Consider the following 19,098-nt stretch of genomic DNA (forward strand, 5'->3'; position numbering starts at 1 on the left):
TGGGATCTGTTCTGTCCTGCCTTTCTTTGCAGATGAACCTGTTGGGGAAGGTGATTTGGGCCCAGAATCTCCCACCCCATTTTCCCTCCATTTTCCCCTACTTTTCCCCATTTCCCCCCCATTTTTTCACAGATTTCCCCCATTTTCCCCCCATTTCTCTCACTGTTGATGATGCTTTGAGCCCAAAATCTCCTCTCCCATTTTCCCCCCATTTTTTCCATTTTTTCCAATTTTTTCCCATTTTTTTTCACCATTTCTCCCCAATTTTCCACCCATTTTTTCACCTATTTTTTTCCCATTCCCCTCCCATTTTTTCATGGATTCCCTCCATTTTTTTTCCAATTTTTTTTCCAATTTTTTCCCCATTTTTCCCCAATTTCCCCCCATTTTCCCCTAATTTTTTCCCATATTTTTCCCCCATTTTTCCCCATCTTCCCCCTCTTTTTCTCTCACTGTTGATGATGGTTTGGGCCTGAAATCTCCTCTCCCATTTTCCCCGCATTTTTTCCCAATTTCCCCCTTTTATTCTCCCATTTCTCTTGCTGTTGATCATGCTGGGGCCTGGAATCTCCTCTCCAATTTCCCCCCTTTTTTTCCATTTTTCCCCCATTTCCCACCAATTTTTCACCAATTTTCCCCATTTTTTTCCCATTTCTCCCCATTTCCCCCCCATTTCCCACCAATTTTTCCCCATTTTTTCCCATTTCTCCCCATTTCCCCCCCATTTCTTTTAGTGTTGATGATCATGAATGCCTGGAATCTCCCACCTCATTTTCCCTCTATTTCCACCCATTTTTTCACCAATTTTCCCCTTTTTTCCCCCGTTTTTCCCCATTTCTCTAACTGTTGATGATGGTTTGGGCTCCAAACCTCCCCCCAGGCTACTCCCACTCCCAACCCATTTTCACTCCTTTTTTCCCCATTTCCCCCCCATTTTTTCCCTGTTTTCCCACATTTCCACCTCCCACTTTTTCTAGCCGTTGATGATGGTTTGGGCCCAGAATCTCCTCCCCCATTTTCCTCCCATTTTTTCCACTAATTTCCCCCATTTTTTTCCCCATTTTTTTGCTTTTTTTCCCAATTTTTCCCCATTTCCCCCTATTTTCCCCGTTTCTCTCACTGTTGGTGATGCTCTGGGCCCGGAACCTCCCCCTGAGGTGCTCCCACTCCATTTTATCCCCATTTTTCCCCCATTTGTCCCCATTTTATCCCCATTTTCCCCCACTTTTTCAACCAATTTTCCCTATTTTCCCCATTTCCCCCCCTTTCTCTCACTGCTGATGATGGTTTGGGCCCGAAATCTCCTCTCCCATTTCCCCCCCATATTTTCCCATTTTTTTCACCATTTTCCCCCAATTTTTCATCCAATTTTTCACCCATTTTTTCCCATTTTCACCCCATTTTTTCATGGATTCCCCCCTTTTTTTTTTTAATTTTTTCTCCTTTTCTCCCCATTTTCCCCCATTTCACCCCCATTTCTCTCACTGTTGATGATGGTTCGGGCCTCCCTCATTTATTTTTTCTTAATTTTATTTCCCTCCATTTTCCTCATTTTTTTCATCAATTCTTTCCCCGATTTTTCCCATTTTTCTCCCTATTTCCCCCCTTTTCCCCTGTTTTGTTCCCGTTTCCCCCATTTTCCCTGTTTCTCTCACTGTTAATGACACTCTGCAACCGGAACCTCCCCTGAGGTGCTCCTGCTCCCACCGCATTTTATCCATATTTCCCCCCCTGTTTTTCCCCATTTCCCCTCACGTTTCCATCCCCGCAGTTCCCGAGGAGGATGAGCCGCGCATCATTGGGGGCCGGCCCTGCTCGGTAGCCCAGCGCCCGTTCCAGGTGGCCCGGACCAAGCGGGGCCAGATCCTGTGTGGGGGGAGCCTGGTGGGGGCACGATGGGTCCTGACAGTGGAGGCCTGCAGGCAGCCGCTCCGGTGAGACACGTGAGACACCTGAAACACCTGGGCACACCTAGGCACACCTGAGATATCTATAGACACACCTGGTGGGGGCATAATGGGTCCTGACAGCCGCGCACTGCAGGCAGCCGCTCAGGTAAGACACCTGAAACACCTGGGCACACCTGAGATACCTATAGAAACAGCTGGTGGGAGCACGATGGGTCCTGATGGCCACGCACTGCAGGCAGCTGCTCAGGTGAGACACCTGGGGACACCTGGGGGTACTTGAGACACACCTGGGCACACCTGGCTGGGAGGTGACACATATCCCACCTCGCCTGTCCCATGATTTCCACCTCACCCGCCCACCCCACCTATGCTCCACGGCGTCCAGCTCACCTGTCCCTTCTCACCTGTCCCATTATTCCCCTCTCACCTGCCCCCTCTCATCTGTCCCCTCTCACCTGTCCCACAGGGACTTGCAGGTGCTGATCAGCACCAACACCCAGCGGGCAGGTACAGGCCAGGTGTGCTGTGTCTTGCGCCTGCAGGTGCACCCCGGCTACAACCCCTGGCGCAATGACGACTTCATGCTGCTGCACCTGGATGCACCTGTGCGCTTTGGGCCCCACGTCAAGAAAATCCGCGTGGCCACCAAGTGTCCCCGTGCCGGCCAGAACTGCAACGTGTCCGGCTAGGGCACCACCAAGTCACCTGGAGGTACCTGGGCACAGATGTGGGGGTGGGAATGCACAGGTGAGGTCCCAGGTGTGTCCCATGTGTCTCCCAGGTGTGAAAGGAGCTGGGGCGCCCTCACCTGGCCAGGTGAGCCCTAAGCAGCTCCCAGAGTGGGCCTGGAACAGGGAAATCCCGGGAATTTTGGAGTCCCAGCTCACCTGTGCTCACCTATGCCTCACTTGTCCCTCACCTGTGCCTCAACTGTACTCACTTGTGCTCACCTGTCCCACCTGCCCCTCAACAGTGCTCACCTCTCACTTGTCTCACCTGTGCTCACCTGTCCCTCACCTGTCTCACCTGGATGGGTCCAGGCAGGTTTTAGGCTCCACCAGAGCTGGGAATGGTCCCAAAATGGGGAAAATCTGGGAAATTTTGGGTTCCACTGCCCCAGAAATGGGGATTTTGTTTTTTTGTTTATTTCTCTCACCTGTCACCTGTCCCACCTGTGCAGCCAAGTTCCCACGGGACCTGCAGTGCGCGCAGGTGCAGACCATCAGCCCTGAGCAGTGCGCCCGCGCCTATGGCAGCGCTGTCACCCGCAACATGTTCTGCGCAGGTGTGCCCCAGGGTGGTGTTGACTCCTGCCAGATGTGTCCCAGGTGTGTCCCCAGGTATGTCTCCAGATGTGTCCAGGTGTGCTTGTGTCCACAGATATCCCCAGGTGTTTCTCACCTGTCTCATGTGTCCATATCTCACCTTTCACTTGACTCACCTGTCCATATCCCACCTGTCTCACATGTATCTCACTGTGTTTCTCTCACCTGTCTCACCTGTCCCTATCTCACCTGTCTCTCACCTGTGCCACCTGTGTCTCTCTCACCTGTTTCTCTCACCTGTCTCCCAGGGTGACTTGGGGGCCCGTTGGTGTGCGGGGGTTTCCTGCAGGGCATTGTGTCCTGGGGCATGGCCGTGTGCAGCCAGCACAGCCACCCAGGGGTCTACAGCAATGTGTGCCGGGCCAGTGCATGGATCCAGCGGGTCATCAGGGAGTAACCAGTGACCAGTGACTGACAGTGACCAGTGACTGACAGTGACCCACAGTGACCAGCGCAGCCACCCGGGGGTCTACAGCAACGTGTGCCAGGCCAGCGGCTGGACACTGCAGGTCATCAGGGAGTGACCAAGTGACCAGTGACCGACTGACCAGTGACTGACAGTGACCCACAGTGACCAGTGCGGCCACTCGGGCGTGTACAGCAACGTGTGCTGGGCCAGCAGCTGGATCCAACACGTCATCAGGGAGTGACCGACTGACCAACTAACCAGTGACTGACAGTGACCAGCAGTGACCAGTGACTGACAGTGACTCACAGTGACCAGTGACAACCACTGACCATCAGTGGCCACCACTGACCACCAGTGACCACCGGGCACCGGGAATCAGGAGAAATTTGAGCAAATAAAGGAAAATTTTAAAAAAAGGAATGGAATGACAGGGACTGGTTTGTACTGGGAGGGAACTGGGATGGACTGGGAGAGACTGGGATGGACTAGAAGGAACTGGGAAGGACTGGAAGGAACTGGGATGGACTGGGAGGCACTGAGGACCCTCGGAGCCGCCGTGGGGCATGCTGGGAGTTGTAGGTACAGCAGTGACTGTGCTCTATGGGGCATGATGGGAGTTGTAGTCCCGGAAGGGGTCACTTAGTGCCCCCTGTCGGTCACCTCAGGGACTGGGAGGGACTGAGAGGGAACTGGGAGGGACTGGGAAGGACTGGGATAGACTGGGAGGAACTGGGCTGGACTGGGATGGAAGTGGGATGGACTAGGAGGAACTGGGATGGAACTGGGATGGACTGGGAGGGTACTGAGATAGACTGGGAGGGTACTGGGAGAGGACTGGGAGGGAACTGGGAGCACCCCCTGCTGGTTTCCCGTGGTACCAACAGGAGTGGAGCCATATAGGGACACTCGGTGGCCATTTTGGAGACACTTGGAAATTTTGTGGCCCCTCCATCGAATGCACTCAGGCCATGCCACCTTTCCTGCCACCATTTTTATTCCCAACCAATCAGAGCCCTCAGAGCCCCTCGGGGGGTGGAGCCTTCTTCCCTTGCCCCTCCCCTTCCTCCAAAGTGGGCGTGGCTTGCAGAGTGAGGGCAGCACTTTGCCAGCGCTGCAGCCAATGGGAGAAGGGGGCGTGACCACGGGGCGTGGCCAGGGTCCACTGAGCCGGCAGGGTCCACCTGGGGGTAAGGGGCTTGGGTGCGAGGAGGCAATTTTGAATCCCCTCCCCCTCCTCTTAGGGCCTTCCCCCACTCAGTCTTCTTCTTAAAACCGTTTCCCCTCTCTGACCCCTTCCCCTGCCTTCTAAGCCCCTCCCTACCCTTTCAGCCCCTCCTCACCTTTCAAGCTCCTCTGCCACTCTTGAGACCTCCCCAAAGCCCCTCCCCTTCCCCTCTAGCCCCTCCCCCATTCCCCAACCATTCCCCAACCCCATAAGGCCCCCATCCTTTAAGCCCCTTCTCCACCCTCAAACCCCTCCCCTCCCTCTAAGCCCCTCCCCCACCTTTCAGGCCCTCCCCCTCCAAGCCCCACCTTCTCTTCAGGCTCCTCCCCCACTCCAGCCCCTCCCCCAAAACCCCATCCCTTCCCTCAAACCCTTCGGCCTCTCTAAGCCAGTCCCCACACTCTTCCAGCCCCTCCCCCTCTCACCATTGGTCGAGCAGATCCAGGAGGCGGGGCCATGCCCTGATTCGCTCCTGGCAGCTGGTGCTGACCAATCGCAGCTGGGTCGTCAGCTCGGGGGGCGGGGTGAGGGGTGGCACTTCCGGTCCTGGCCCCACCCCCAGGCCCCGAAGCCCCCTCCTCCGGTGCACACTCAGCGCCCCCTGGCGGAGCTGCTGCTTCAAGATGGCTGCCCGGGACAGCAGTGCCCCCTGCGGGAGAGGGAGGAGTGGTGGGGGGGTGGGGGAGGGGTAGGGGACCCTCCCCCACCTCTGAGCCCCTCCACCACACCACAAGTCCCTCCCTAAGACCCTCCCTTCTCTTTAAGCCCCTGCCCCACTCCCCTCCCCCTCATTTGAGGCCCCTCCCCCACACCTCAGACCCGTCCCCCACTCTTTGAGCCCCTCCCCCACCCCTCGGGCCCCTCTTCCACTGTTTATGCCCCCCCCCCCTCTCCAAGCCTGTCCCCCTCTCCAAACGCCCACCCAGCCCCTCCCCCACTCCAGAGAATCTCTCTAAGCCCCTCCCCAACCCTTAAGCCCCACCCTCTCCCCCTACACCTCCACCAGGCCCCTTCCCACTCACCCCTCCCCCACCCTTTAAGCCCCTCCCCCACCTTTTATGCCCCATCTCCACCCATCAGGCCCCTCCCATTGAAACCCTTCCCCCCCACTCCTTCAGCCCCTCCCCCTCTCTCTAAGCCCCTTCCCAATCTCCTCCTGACCTCAGACCCCTCCCTTCAAGCCCCTCCCCCTCCCTTTAAGCCCCACCCCCACCTGCGGCCCCCCCAGCCCCCTCCCCGTTTCCCACAGTGGGGGGAGGGCACCAGGGTTGGGGAGGGGCTCTCCCAGTGCTCCCAGTACGAGCCCACGGCGGTGCCGCCCCTCCCCCTCCAGCTGGGGAGGGGCCGAGCCCAGTCCCGCTCGAGCCACGCCCACGACCTGCGGCCAATCAGAGAGAGCCATGAGACTCTGGGGACTGGTTTGTACTGGGAGGGACTGGGATGGATTGGTTTGTACTGGGAGGCGGTTTGGGCTTACTAGTTTATACTGGGAGGGACCAGGAGGGAACTGGGAGGGACTGGGATAAACTGGGAGGGGGTTTGGAGTTACTCATTTAATACTGGGAGGAACCAGGAGAGAACTGGGAGAAACTGGGAGGGTTCCTAATGGAATACTAGTTTGAACTGGATTTTTCTGGTCTGTACTGGTCCATAACTGATTTATAGTGGTCCATACTGAGCCATACTAGCTTATACTGGTTCGTACTGGTCTATACTAGTCTATACTGCTCTGTATCGGTTCATACTGGCTCATACTGATCTCTAACTGGTCTATACTGGCCCATACTGGTCCGTACCAGTCTATGTTGGTTTATATTGGCCCATACTGGTCTCTAACTGGTACGTACTGGCCCAGACTAGTCTCTAACTGGTCCATAATGGTTTATACTGGTCCACACTGATCCGTACTGGTCCATACTCATCCATACTGGTCTCTAACTAGTCTGTACTGGCCCATACTGGTCCGTACTGGTCTCTAAATGGTCTGTACTGGCCCATACTGGTCCATACGGGTCTCTAAGTGGTCCATAATCGCCCATACTGGTCTATACTGGTCTCTAACTGGTCCACACAGGCCCATACTGGTCCATACTGGTGTATACTGGTGCAGTCCCCACCTGCTCCTGCAGGGGGCGCAGCGCCGCCCGGCGCCCCCTGGTGGCCGCGCTCAGGAACCGCAGGTGCTGCTGGAGCCGCAGCTAGGGGGGGAGGAACGGAATCACTCAAAATGAGCCAAAATAGCCCAAATTTAACCCAAAATTAACACAAAAATAAACACAAAATTAACCCAAAAATATCAACCCCAAATGAGCCAAAATTGCCCAAATTTAACCCAAAATTAACACAAAAATATCAACCCAAAATCACCCAAATTTAACCTAAAATTAACACAAAAGTAACCCAAAATTAACTCAAAAATTAGCCAAAATGACCCAAAATCGTCCAAATTAACACAAAAATATCAATCTTAAATTAACCTAAAACCAGCCCAAAATGGCCCAAAATCACCCAAATTTAACACAAAATTAACCCAAAAATTAACACAAAAATATCAACCCAAAATAAACCAAAAAATATTAAAAGATGAACAAAATCAGCCCAAAATGACCCAAAATTAACACAAAAATTAACACAAAAATATCAACCCAAAATGACCCAAAATCGTCAAAACTTAACCCAGAAATTAACCCAAAAATCATCCTAAAATGACACAAAATTGCCAAATTTAATCCAAAAACTAACACCAAAATTAATAGCAAAATTAACACAAAAATCAGCCCAAAACCAGCCCAAAATGACCCAAACCACCTGAAATTAAAACCAAATTAACCCAAAAAATTAACCCAAAAATATCAACCCAAATCACCCAAAATTAACCCAAAAATTAACACAAATACAACCAGAAATTAACGTGAATATTATCGCAAAATTAACCCAAAAATAACCTCAAAACTAACCCCAAAATCAACCCAAATTAACCTCAAATTAACCCCAAAATATCCAAAAAAATCACTCCAAATCCCCCAAAAACCAACCCAAAAATACCCCAAATCCACCCCCCAAAAAAACTCAAATCCACCCCAAAATTCATCCCAGGAACCCCCAAATAACCCAAAAGTCCCCAAACCCCACCCTAAAAATGACCCCAAAATTACCCCAAAAATGACTCAAAATCCCCCCAAATTACCCCAAAATCCCACAAATCCACCCCCCAAAATTACCCAAAATCCCCCAAAATAGCCCAAAAAACCCCAAAATTCCCAAAATCACCCAAAATTCCCCCCCAAACAGACCCCAAATCCTCAAATCTACCCAAAAAAATGACCCCCAAGTCCCCCAAATTCACCCCAAAAATACCCAAAATCCCCCCAAATTACCCAAATCCATCCCAAAAAACCCCAAATTCCCAAAATCCCCAGATTACCCCAAAAATCCCAAATCCACCCCCAATATCCCCGCAAAATGCCCCAAAAACCCCTGAATTTACCCCCAAATGACCCCAAATCCCCCCAAATCCCCCAAATTCACCCCAAAAATCCCTAAATTCACTCCAAAAATACCCCAAAAATCCCCAAATCCCAGACCCCACCCCTAAAACGACCCAAAATCTCCCAAATTCACCCACAAATAACCCCAAAATCCTCCAAATTCACCCCAAAAATGACCCAAAATCCCCCAAATCTGCCCCAAAACCCCCCAAATTTACCCCTGAAAAAACCTCCAAAATTCCCCAAATTGCCCCAAATTCCCCCAATCCCTACTCACCACTCGGCCCCTCCCCCTCTGCAAGCGCCGCTGGAGCCGCCCCAGGGCCGAGATTGGGGCAAAATCCCGAGATTTTGGGGCAAATTCCTGAGATCTTGGGGCTTTTGGGGCCAATATGGGGTCAAATTTTGATAATTTTGGGTCAAATTTTGGGGCAAATTCTGACAATTTTGGGATTTTTGGGTCAGATTTTGGGATTTTTGGAGCCAATTTGGGGGTAAATTCTGGCAATTTTGGGGCCAATTTTGGGTCAAATTTTGGGTCAGATTTTGGGGCCAATTCTGGTGATTTTGGGACTTTTGGGGTCAATTCTAGAATTTTTGGGGCCAATTTTGGGTCAAATTCCTGCGATTTTGGGGCCGATTTTGAGTCAAGTTTTGATAATTTTGGGTCAGATTTTGGGTCAAATTCTAACAATTCTGGGGCCGTTTCTGAGTGGGATTTTGGGGTGGATTTTGGAGATTTTGGGCAATTTTGTCGCTGTAGTTCCTGGCTCAGGGAGCCCCAAAATCCCTCGAGCCCCGCCCGGGTCAGAGTGAGCCTGGGGAGAGAAAATGGGGAGGAAAAAAAAAGGGATTTTGGGAAAAAAATGGGAAAAATGGTAAATGTGGGGGGAAAAATGGGGGAAAAAATGGGGATTTTGGGAAAAAACAAAAATGGGGATTTTGGGAAAAAATGGGAAAATTGGGGATTTTGGAGAAAATAAATGGGGAGAAAAATGGGGATTTTGGGAAAAAATGTTAAATATGGGGAGAAAAATAGGGATTTTGGGAAAAAACGAAAAATGGGGATTTTCAGAAAAAGAGAAATTGGGATTTTGGGAAAAGAGGAAAAAATGGTAAATATGGGGGGAAAACAGGAGGAAAAACTGGGATTTTGGCAAAAATGGCAAAAAAAAGTTAAATATGGGGAGGAAAAACTGGCATTTTGGGAAAAACAGGAAAAAATATTAAATATGGGGGATATGGGGAGAGAAATTAGAATTCTGGGAAGAAGAGAAAGTTCAGGATTTTGCGAAAAATTGGAATTTGGGGAAAAATCGGGATTTGGGGAATAAAGAGAAAAAAGCTGAAGAAATATGGGAGAAATGGAGAGAAAATGAGAAGAAAAGCTGGGATTTTGGGAAAAATTAAAAATGGCGACTTTGGGGAAAGTAAATGGGTAGGAAAATTGGTATTTTGGGAAGAAAGGGGGGGAAAGTTAAATATGGGGACAAAATGGGAATTGTGGGAAAAAAAGGGGTTTTGGCAAAAATGGGGGAGAAAAAAGGGGAATTTTGGGAAAATTGGGAAAAATAGGGGACAAATGAGAAAAACTTGGGGAAAATAAATGGGGAGAAAAATTAAGATTTTGGGGAAAATAAACAGGAAAAAATGAGGATTTGGGGAAAATTGAGAAAAAATGGGGAGGAAAATGGGGATTCTGGAGAAAAAAAAATGGGGATTTTGGGAAAATTGGGGGTGAAAAACAAAGGGGATTTTGGGGAAATTTGGAAAAATGGGGATATTGCAGATTCTAGGGAAAATAAATGGGGAAAAAGTGGGGATTTTGGGAAAAATGGGAAAAAAAACATTAAATATGGGGGGAAAAACGGGGATTTGGGGAAAAAAATGAGGAGAATAATGGGGATTTTGGAAAAAATAGGAAAATGGGGGAGAAATAGGGAAAAATGGGGAGAAAAAGGGGGAAATTTGGGGGATTTTGGGGAAAATTTGAGATTTTAGGGAAAATAAATGGGGAAAAAACAGGGATTTTGGGAAAATTGGGGAAAATTTGGGGAGAAAAGGGGGATATGGGGGGGTTTTGGGGGAAAACGGGGATTTTTGGGGTGTGTTGGAATATTTGGATTTTTGGGATAATTTGGAACAGCTCAGGGAGTATTATGGGATACCTGGTGGCCTCACAGGTGCTGCCCTTCCCCTCCAGGTGTGGCTGCAGCTCCTGCAGGCGCTGCTTCAGCTGGGCCAGGTGGGACAGGAGCGGGGGGAGCTGGGCCCAGATCCCCCCCACGGCCCCCCAGCAGCCCTGGGACCCCAAAAAAGGGATCAGGGACCCCAAAACCGCCAAAATCCCTCCTGAAAACCCCCAATCCGCCCCAAAAATCCCCAAATCCACACCAAAAATCAAGTCAGAGACCACAAAATCCCCCAAAGCCACCCCAAAAATGAACCCAGAGACCCCAAAAATGGGATCAGGAACGCCAAAAACCCCAAATCCACCCCAAACTCATCCCAAATCTCCCAAACTCACCCCAAAACCGGGATCAGGGACCCCAAAAACCCCAAAATCACCCCAAGAACCCAAGCTCGCCCCCAAAAAAACCAAATTCACCCCAAAAAACCCAAATCCCCAAAATCCATGCCAAAAATTAACGCAAGCACCCCAAAAACCCCAAACTCACCCCAAAAAAGAACCCAGGGACCCCCAAAACTCCAAACTCACCCCCAAAAACCCCAAAATCACTCCCTGAAAGCCCAAAATTTTCCCCAAAAATGAGATCAGGGACCCCAAAAACCCCAAATCCACTCCAAAAAATGAACCCAGGGACTCCAAAAACCCCAAAATTCCCTCCAGAAAACCCCAAAATCTGCCCCAAAAACGCCAAATTCAACCCAAAAATACAAAACAATCACCCCCTGGAAACCCCAAATTTACCCAAAAAACGAATCTGGGACCCCAAAAATCCCCAAATTCACCCCAAAACAGAGCTCAGGGACCCCAAAACCACAAAATCCACCCCAAAAATGGAACCAGCAACCCCAAAAATGAACTCGAGGACCCCAAAATTCCCCCCAAATCTTCCCCCAAATTCTCAAGTTCCCTAAGATCCTCAAAAAGTCCCAAAATTTCCTCAAAATCTCCCCCAAATTTCCCGAATTTTACCCTCAAGTTCCCCAAATCCCCCCAAAAATCCTCAAAAATTCCCCCAAAATTCCCCAAAAAATCTCAAAATCCCCCCAAATGTCCCCAAAATCCCCTTCAAACATCCCAAAATTTCCCCAAAATTCCCAGAAATTCCCTCTCAAAAATCCCCAAATTCCCAAAATTTTGCAAAAATCCCCCTAAATTCCCCCTTAAAAAATCCCAAACCCCCCAAATTTCCCCTAAATCCCCTTAAATCCCTGCCAAAAATCCTCAAAAATTGCCCCAAGATTCAAAAAAATCCCCAAATCCCCCCAAACATCCCCCAGAATTTCCCAAAATCTCCCCAAAAATTCCCAAATTTCCCCAACTTCTCCAAAATCCCCACCTAAAATCCCCAGAAATTCGCCCAAAATTCCCCCAAAAATCTCAAAATCCCCCCTAAATTTCCCCAAATCTCCCCAAATATCCCCAAAATCTCGCCTCAAAAATCCCAAAAGTCCACAAAAATATCCCAAAATTCCCAAATTTCCCTCCCCTCCTTTCCCCCTACCTGGATGTGGCTCCTCAGGGTGGGTGGGGCCTGGGGGGAGGGGGCAGGGCTGGCCAGGAGTGCCCTGGGGGGGGAGGGACCGAGGCCACACCCACTTTAAATCCCACTCACCCCTTTAAGACCTGTCTGTCCCTTAAGCCCCGCCCACCCATTTAAACCCCAACCATCCCTTTAAGCCCCACCTATCCCTTTAGGCCCCACCCACTCCTTTAAACCCCGTCCATCCCTTAAACTTCACCCAGCCTCTTTAAACCCCACCCAGCCTCTTTAAACCCCACCCATCCCTTTAAGTCCTGCCTATCTCTTTAAATCCTGCCCATCCATTAAACCACACCCACCCTATTAAGTCCCACCCACCTCTTTAAGTTCCACCCATTCCTTTGAGCCTGGCCCACCCCTTTAAGCCCCACCCATCCCCTTAAGCCCTGCCCACACATTTAAGCCACACGCACTTAAGCCCTACTCATTGAAGTCCCACCCCCTTTAAGCCCCACCCCCCTTTTAAAGCCCCAAATCCCTTTTTAAGCCTCACCCACCCCATTAAGCCTCACCCATTTAAACCCTGCCCACCCCTTTAAGGCCAGTGTATTCCTTTACGCCCCACCCACATATTTAAGCCCTGCCTACTCCTTTAATTCCCACCTATTTAAACCCCATCCATCCCTTTAAACCCCACCCATACCTTAAACCCTGCTCAGCCCTGTAAACCCCACCCAGCCCTTTAAGCCCTGCCCAGCTCTTTAAAGCCACCCACCCCTTTAAGCCCCACCCATTTCTCTAAACCCATCCCTTTAAACCCTGCCAATCCCTTTAAACTCCACCTACCCCTTTAAGCTCCACCCATCCTCTTTATGCCCACACTATCCCTTTAAACCCCACTCACCCATTTAAACCGTGCTCATCCCTTTAAACCCACCCATCCCTTTAACCCCATCATATTTAGGCCCAACCCATTTTTTAAGCCCCACCCATTCTCTAGGCCCCACCCCTTTAAGCCCCATCCCTTCAGGCCCCACCCAGCCAGTTAAGCCCCGCCCACCTGGTGCTGTGATTGGCCAGCGCCTCCAAGGCCCAGAGCACAGCCCCGGGGCTGTGCCTGCCCAGTGCAGCCTGCGGGGGGCGCCACAGAGTGAAATTGGGGGGGTTTGGGGAATTTGGGGATTTTTTTGAGGGTCTTGAGATAATTTTGGGGGAGGGTCTTAGGGGGATTTTGGGAGTTCTGAGGGGAATTTGGGGAGTCCTGGGGGGATTTGAGGGGAAATTTGAGGGGTCCTAGGGGATTTTGGGATTTTTGGGGAGTTCTGAAATCACTTTGGGGGGTCCTGGAGGGAATCTGGGGAATCTGGGGAGATTTGGGGGGATCTGAGAGGAATTTTCGGGGATCCTGAAGTAGTTTTGAGGAGTCCTGGGGGGATTTAGGGGGTCCTGGGGAGATCTGGGGATTTTTGGGGGGTCCTGGGAAGGTTTTGGGGTTGGTGGGGGAGATCTGGGGGGTTGTGGGGGATTTAGGGGGGTCCTGAGATGATTTTAGGGTGGTCCTGGAGGGAATTTTAGGGAGTCTTGAGAAGATTTGAAGGGAATTTTGGGAGGATTTTGAGGGACTTTGGGGGGTTTTGAGGAGAATTTGGGGGGGTCTTGAAAAGACTTTGGGAGATTTTTGGATGAATTTGGGAATTTTTGGATAAATTTGGGAGGATTTTCGGTAAACGTGGGAATTTTCTGAGTGAATTTTGGAGGATTTTGGGTGGATTTGGGGATTTTTGGTAAAATTTGGGAATTTTTGGGAAAATTTAGAAGGATTTTGGGTGAATTGGGGACTTTTGGGTGAATTTAAGAATTTTTGGTAAGTTTGGGAATTTTTGGGTAAATTTAGGAAATTTTGGGTGAAATTGGGGATTTTTGGGTGAATTTGGGAGGATTTTGGTTGAATTTGGGAAGATTTCATTGAACTTGGAGATTTTGGGAAGATTTAGGATTTTTTTGGTAAATTTCACAAATTTTGGGTAAATTTGGAACACTTTTGGGTAAAAACTGGGAATTTTTGGGTGAATTTGGGAGGATTTTGGTTGAATTTGGGTATTTTTGGGTAAATTTGGGAATTTTTTGGTAAATTTGGGAACTTTTGGGGAAATTTAAAAGGATTTTGGTTAGATTTGGGGGGGTTTCGCCAAATTTGCTGATTTTTGGGAAAATTTAGGAATTTTGGGTAAATTTAAGGGAATTTTGGGTAAATTTTGGGCATTTTTGGGTAAATTTGGGAATTTTGGGGTAAATTTGGGAGCTTTGGGGTAAATTTGGGAGGATTTTCGGTGAATTTGGGGATTTTTTGGGTAAATTTGGGAGGATTTTGGGGGTCCTGAGGAAGCCATGTCCACCTGAGCCTGCTCCAGCCAATCCTGCGCCTCCTCCTGGGTTTCCCTGCAATGATTGACAGCTCAGGGGCTGGTTAATTGGTTAATTAAATGGTTCATTAATTAAGAGAGTAATGAGGGGTTAATGAGGAGGGGGTGGGGCTTACCTGAGTGGGCGGGGCCTCTGCAGCTCCTCCTCCCTGGCCTTGCACAGGGCCTTGATTGACACCTGGGGGAATTTGGGGGAATTTTGGGGGGTCCTGGGGGGATTTTGGGGAGACTTGGGGGCCCCTGGGGGGTGGGGTTCTAGAGTCTTGTGGGGATTTTGGGAATTTAGGAGGATTCTGGGTGGATTTGGGGGGAATTTTTGGGGTTCTGGGGGGAATTTGGGGGGTACTGAGGAGAATCTGGGGGGATTTGAGAGGATTTTTGGGGGTTTCTGGTGGTTTTGGGGGGGATCTGGGGTATCCTGAGGAGATTTTGGGAGGTCCTGGGTGGATTTGGGAGGATTTTGGCGGGTCCTGCAGGGCTTTTGGGGGGAATTTCGGAATTTTGGGGATCCTGAGGAGATTTTGGGGGGGTCCCACCCAAGCACTTCCAGCCCCTCCCCAGCACTTCCGGTTCCACCCCTCACAGGCCCCGCCCCCTTACCAGCACTTCCGGTTCTACTCCCGAGGCCAACATGGCCGAAAGCTCTGCCTGGGACTGGCCTGGTCTGAGGGGAGGGAGCCAAAAATCGCCTCCAAATCCCCGAAATGCCCTCAGATCCTCCCCAAAACCCCTCAAAATCTCCTCAGCATCCCCCAAAACCCATCCTGAAATCCCCAAATCCCCCAAAATCCCCCAAAATTTCCTCAGGACCCCCCAAAATCCATCCTGAACACCCAACTTCCCAAAAATTCCCCAAAATCTCCTCAGAACCCCCAAAAATCCATCCTAGAACCCGCAAATTTCCCAAAATCTCTCAAGGACCCCCCAAAATCCATCCTGGAACCACCAAATTCCCAAAAAATCTCCTCAGAACACCCCAAACTCCTCCCCTCTGCCCATATAAGGAAATCCCTGCTAAGCGCCGCCCCCTTTACCTTTCCAGGGGCCCCTTTAGAGCCCCCTGGTGGTCGCCACGCAGCCAATCAGGGCTTGGCTCCGCCCCAAGCAGCTGAAGCTCCACCCCTCTCTGAAGCTCTGCCCACCTCCAGCGCTGCCTCGCCCCCCAATGAGGCCTCTGGGGGGAGAGGGGCGGGTCAGGGACCCAAAAATGGGTTTGGGGCGGTCAGAGATCCCAAAATGCGGGGGTTTGAGGGGGAAGAGACCCCAAAATGGAGGTGGGGACCCCAGAATTGGGGTTTGGGGGCGTCAGGGATCCCAAAATTTGGGGTTTAGGGGGGGGCAGAGATCCCAAAATTTGGGGTTTGGGCGGTCAGAGATCCCAAAATGCAGGGGTTTGAGGGGGAAGAGACCCCAAAATGGAGGTGGGGACCCCAGAATTGGGGTTTGGGGGCGTCAGGGATCCCAAAATTTGGGGTTTGAGAGAGCAGAGACCCCAAAATGGAGGTGGGGACCCCAAAATCGGGTTTGGGGGGGATCAGGGACCCTAAAATTGGGGTTTGAGGTCAAAAAATGGCGGTGGGGACTCCAAAATTTGAGGATTAGGAGGTTAGGGGATCTCAAATTGGGGGTGGGGACCCCAAACATTGGTGTTTGGTGGAGTCTGGGACCCTAAAATTGGGGTTTGGAGAGGTCAGGGGACCCCAAAATTGGGGGTTTGAAGGAGCAGAGACTACAAAATGGAGGTGGCAACCCCAAAAATGGGGTTTGGGGGGGTCTGGGACCCTAAGATTGGGGTTTGAGGGGTCAGGGGATGCCAAAATTGGGGTTTGGGGGGTCAAGAATCATAAAATGGGAGCAGGGACCCAAAAAATGGGGTTTGGGACCTCAAAATGGAGGTGGGGACTCTAATAATGGGATTTGGCAGGGGTCTGGGGACCCTAAAATTAGAGTTTGAGAGGGCATAGACCCCAAAATGCAGATGGGAACCCAAAATCAGGGTTTGGGAGGGTGTGGGACCCCAAATTTGGGGTTTGGTGCAGTCAGGGACCCCAAAATGGAGGCTGGGAACCACAAAACCGGGGTTTGGGGGGGGGGGCGGGGGTAGGGACCTTTGTGTGGGTGTCGCGTTTCCGGCCAGACTCACCAAGGCGCCAGGCCTCTTCCTGTGCACCCTCAATGGCATCCTCCAGGAGCTGCAGCTCTTTCCGGAGCTGCTCCACCTCCGCGCGCAGTGCCCCCTGGCGGCTTGGAGGACCAGCCGCTGCAGCCTGCGACGACCCCACGCCAAAACTGACCCCAAATCCTCCCGAATTCACCCCAAAATTCCCACAAATCTCCCCGAGCGTCTGAGCCTCACCCAAAAATCCCAAAGTTTGGAGGAATCCTCTTAAAAAAACCAAATCCCACATATAAAAATGAGGATCAAAATGTGAGGGATGTCCCCAAATTTTGGGGAATCTGCCCCAAATTTTCCACACCTAAACTCGAGGGATCCCCAAAATTTTGAAAGAGATCCTAAAATTACCCCAAATCCCCCAAAAGTGGCTGAAACCCCTCAAAAGCCCCCCAAAATTATAGGGACATCCCAAAATTTAGAAAATACCTGAAAATATCCCAAAATCTGAGGGGAAATCCCCCAGAGTTTTGAGTTCCCAACCCCAAATCTGAACCCTTGAATTTAGGGACCACTCCAAATTCCTTCCAACCCCCACCCCCGATTTTGGGGTCCCCCTCACCTCCATCTCTTGCAGGTGTCCATACCTGAATTCCGAGTTAAGGAAAAAATTTGGGGTCACCCAATTTTTGGGATTTTTCCTTCTCCATTTTGGGAAGCACACAATTTTTTGGGGAGCCCCCCTCCCAATCCCCTCTTTCCTTATTTTCTGGGGTTCCCCCAAATTTTGGACCCTCCCACTAATTGATTTTGGACCCTCTCAAATTCCCCAAAACCTTTGGGGACACCCCAAATTTTGGCATTACCCCCAGTTTTTGACCCCCACCCGATTCAAGCACCCCCCAAATTTTTGAGAACCTCCCCCCAAATTTTTGGATACCATCGCAGATTTCCCCGAATCTTCTTCACGTTCCTGTGGGGACCCGCCAAAAATACTGTAAGGGGGAGGGACACGAAAAAGAGGGCAAAAAGCGCCGCGGGGCATGACGGGAATTATAGGCTCGGCTATAAGGAAGCGCTATGGGCACGCGGAGCATGACGGGAATTGAAGGCTCGGCTATAAGGCAGCTCAATGGGCGCGGGGGATGATGGGAGTTGTATGCGCGCATAAAACGAGGCTCCATGGGTGCCGCAGGGCATAATGGGAACTGTGGTCCTGGCTAGGCCACAACCCTAACCCACTCCCTCCCAAATTTGGGAGTTCCCTTTTAATTTTGGGAGGTTTTGGGATTTTTTTTTCCACCCTCCGAATTTTGGGGTCCCCCCTCACCGCTCGCTCCGGACGTGGCGGGTGACAAAATCCCAAATTGGGGCTGTGGGGCCGGCACAGAGCCTGGAGAGGAGGGAAAGGGAAAAAAAGGAGGTCGGGACATCCCAAAATTCACCACGAATCCCAAAAACCTCCCAAAGGGATTCCAAATCCCACCAAGGGACCACAAAATCACCCCCAGGAACCCCCAAATCCACCGAGGATCCCCTAAAAGGGGAACCCCCAAAATCCCTCCAGGATCCCTCGGTGCGATGCCAAAATCCAACCCAGGACCCCCTAAACCCCCCCCAGACCTTCCAAAGGGACCCAAAAACCTCAGGATCCTCCCAAGCTCTTTCAGGACCCCCTAAAACCCCTCCAGACCCTCTTTATGTGACCCCAAAATCCCCCCAGGACTCTTCCAGGACCTTCCAAAGAGACCCCAAAACCTCAGGATTCTCCCAATTCCCCCAACCCCCCTCCAGATGTTCTCTATGTGACCCCAAAACTCCCTCAGGATCCCCGAAACCTCTCCAGACCTTGCGCGACCCCAAAACTCGCTTCAAGTTTCCACCAAGGACCCCCAAACCTCTCCAGACCCCTAAACTCCCCCAGGATCCCCCCCAGGGACCCCCAAACCTCTCCAGACCCTGTGTGACCCCAGAACTCCCTCAGAACCCCCCAAACCTCTCCAGACCCCAAAACTCCCCTCAGGATCCCCTCAGGACCCCCCAAATTCCTCCAGACCATGTGTGACCCCAGAACTCCTCTCAGGTTACCCCCCAGGGACCCCCAAACCTCTCCAGACCCTCTCTGTGTGACCCCAAACGGCCTCAAAGCCCCCAAATTCCCCTCACAGAGCGCTCGGGGGGAGGTTCCCACCCACGACCCCCTGAAGCCCCCCGAGTACTGCCCGCCTCAGGGTGGTCCCAGAGGGGTCCCCGGGTGGTCCCGACCTGCGGAGCACGGCCTGGGAGGGGATGGCGGAGGGCGGCAGCTCCATCTCCTCCCGGATCCAGCGCTCCAGAGCCTGCGCCATCATGTCCGGGGGGCTGTGAGGGGATACGAAAAAGCGCGCGAAAAGCGCCGCGGGGCAGCACGGGAGTTGTAGTGTTGGAGGAGTGGCGTAGGCAACGATTCCCTATGGGAGGCGCGGGGCATGACGAGAGTTGTAGGCGAAAGATTATGGGACTCGTAATGGTGACTATAACGAGTCCCTCTGGGG

The 19,098-nt window shown here is 51.3% G+C and overlaps 2 protein-coding genes across 8 annotated transcripts in view; one reads left to right on the forward strand and one right to left on the reverse strand.

The window, feature by feature from the left end:
- LOC116998648 (kallikrein-14-like) overlaps positions 1-3,759 on the forward strand; it is a 4,022-nt gene extending 263 nt beyond the window's left edge. Inside the window, exons 2-5 of the mRNA XM_033064643.1 lie at positions 1,772-1,934; positions 2,377-2,594; positions 3,091-3,195; positions 3,671-3,759. Coding sequence (XP_032920534.1) covers positions 1,772-1,934; positions 2,377-2,594; positions 3,091-3,195; positions 3,671-3,759 — 575 coding nt within the window. The remainder of the gene's footprint in view (positions 1-1,771; positions 1,935-2,376; positions 2,595-3,090; positions 3,196-3,670) is intronic.
- An 857-nt stretch (positions 3,760-4,616) lies between these two features.
- Positions 4,617-19,056, reverse strand: LOC116999023. 7 transcript variants are annotated; one of them, XM_033065312.1, is made up of 16 exons: positions 17,895-17,948; positions 17,505-17,537; positions 17,187-17,211; positions 16,595-16,718; positions 15,486-15,625; positions 15,052-15,115; positions 14,568-14,629; positions 14,425-14,467; positions 13,089-13,159; positions 12,050-12,113; positions 10,526-10,659; positions 8,635-9,175; positions 6,987-7,067; positions 6,083-6,247; positions 5,295-5,518; positions 4,617-4,825 (listed from the first exon to the last, which is right to left on the reverse strand). In XM_033065312.1, the coding sequence occupies exons 3-16, from the start codon at positions 17,207-17,209 to the stop codon at positions 4,660-4,662; spliced, it is 1,902 nt and encodes a 633-aa protein (XP_032921203.1). In that variant the 5' UTR covers positions 17,210-17,211; positions 17,505-17,537; positions 17,895-17,948; the 3' UTR covers positions 4,617-4,659. The 7 variants fall into 7 exon arrangements, with proteins under 7 accessions (XP_032921203.1, XP_032921204.1, XP_032921205.1 ...); XM_033065313.2 differs by lacking the exons at positions 15,052-15,115; positions 15,486-15,625 and adding an exon at positions 18,830-19,041 and having other exon boundaries at positions 12,050-12,079; positions 17,895-17,957; XM_033065314.2 differs by lacking the exons at positions 14,425-14,467; positions 15,052-15,115; positions 15,486-15,625 and adding an exon at positions 18,830-19,040 and having other exon boundaries at positions 17,895-17,957.
- Positions 19,057-19,098: the final 42 nt, after the last annotated feature.

This window comes from Catharus ustulatus, chromosome 7 (genome assembly GCF_009819885.2).
Source record: "Catharus ustulatus isolate bCatUst1 chromosome 7, bCatUst1.pri.v2, whole genome shotgun sequence".
NCBI lineage: Eukaryota > Metazoa > Chordata > Aves > Passeriformes > Turdidae > Catharus > Catharus ustulatus.

Excerpts from the sequence above, each read along its gene's own strand:
- LOC116999023 (XM_033065312.1), bottom strand. The coding sequence starts at position 17,209 with ATGGACACCTGCAAGAGATGGAG. Across the intron at positions 15,116-15,485 it reads CTAAAGGGGCCCCTGGAAAG|ACCAGGCCAGTCCCAGGCAG; the intron begins GTAAAGGGGGCG and ends CCCTCCCCTCAG. Across the intron at positions 5,519-6,082 it reads GGGGGCTGGGGGGGCCGCAG|GGGGCACTGCTGTCCCGGGC; the intron begins GTGGGGGTGGGG and ends CCTCTCCCGCAG.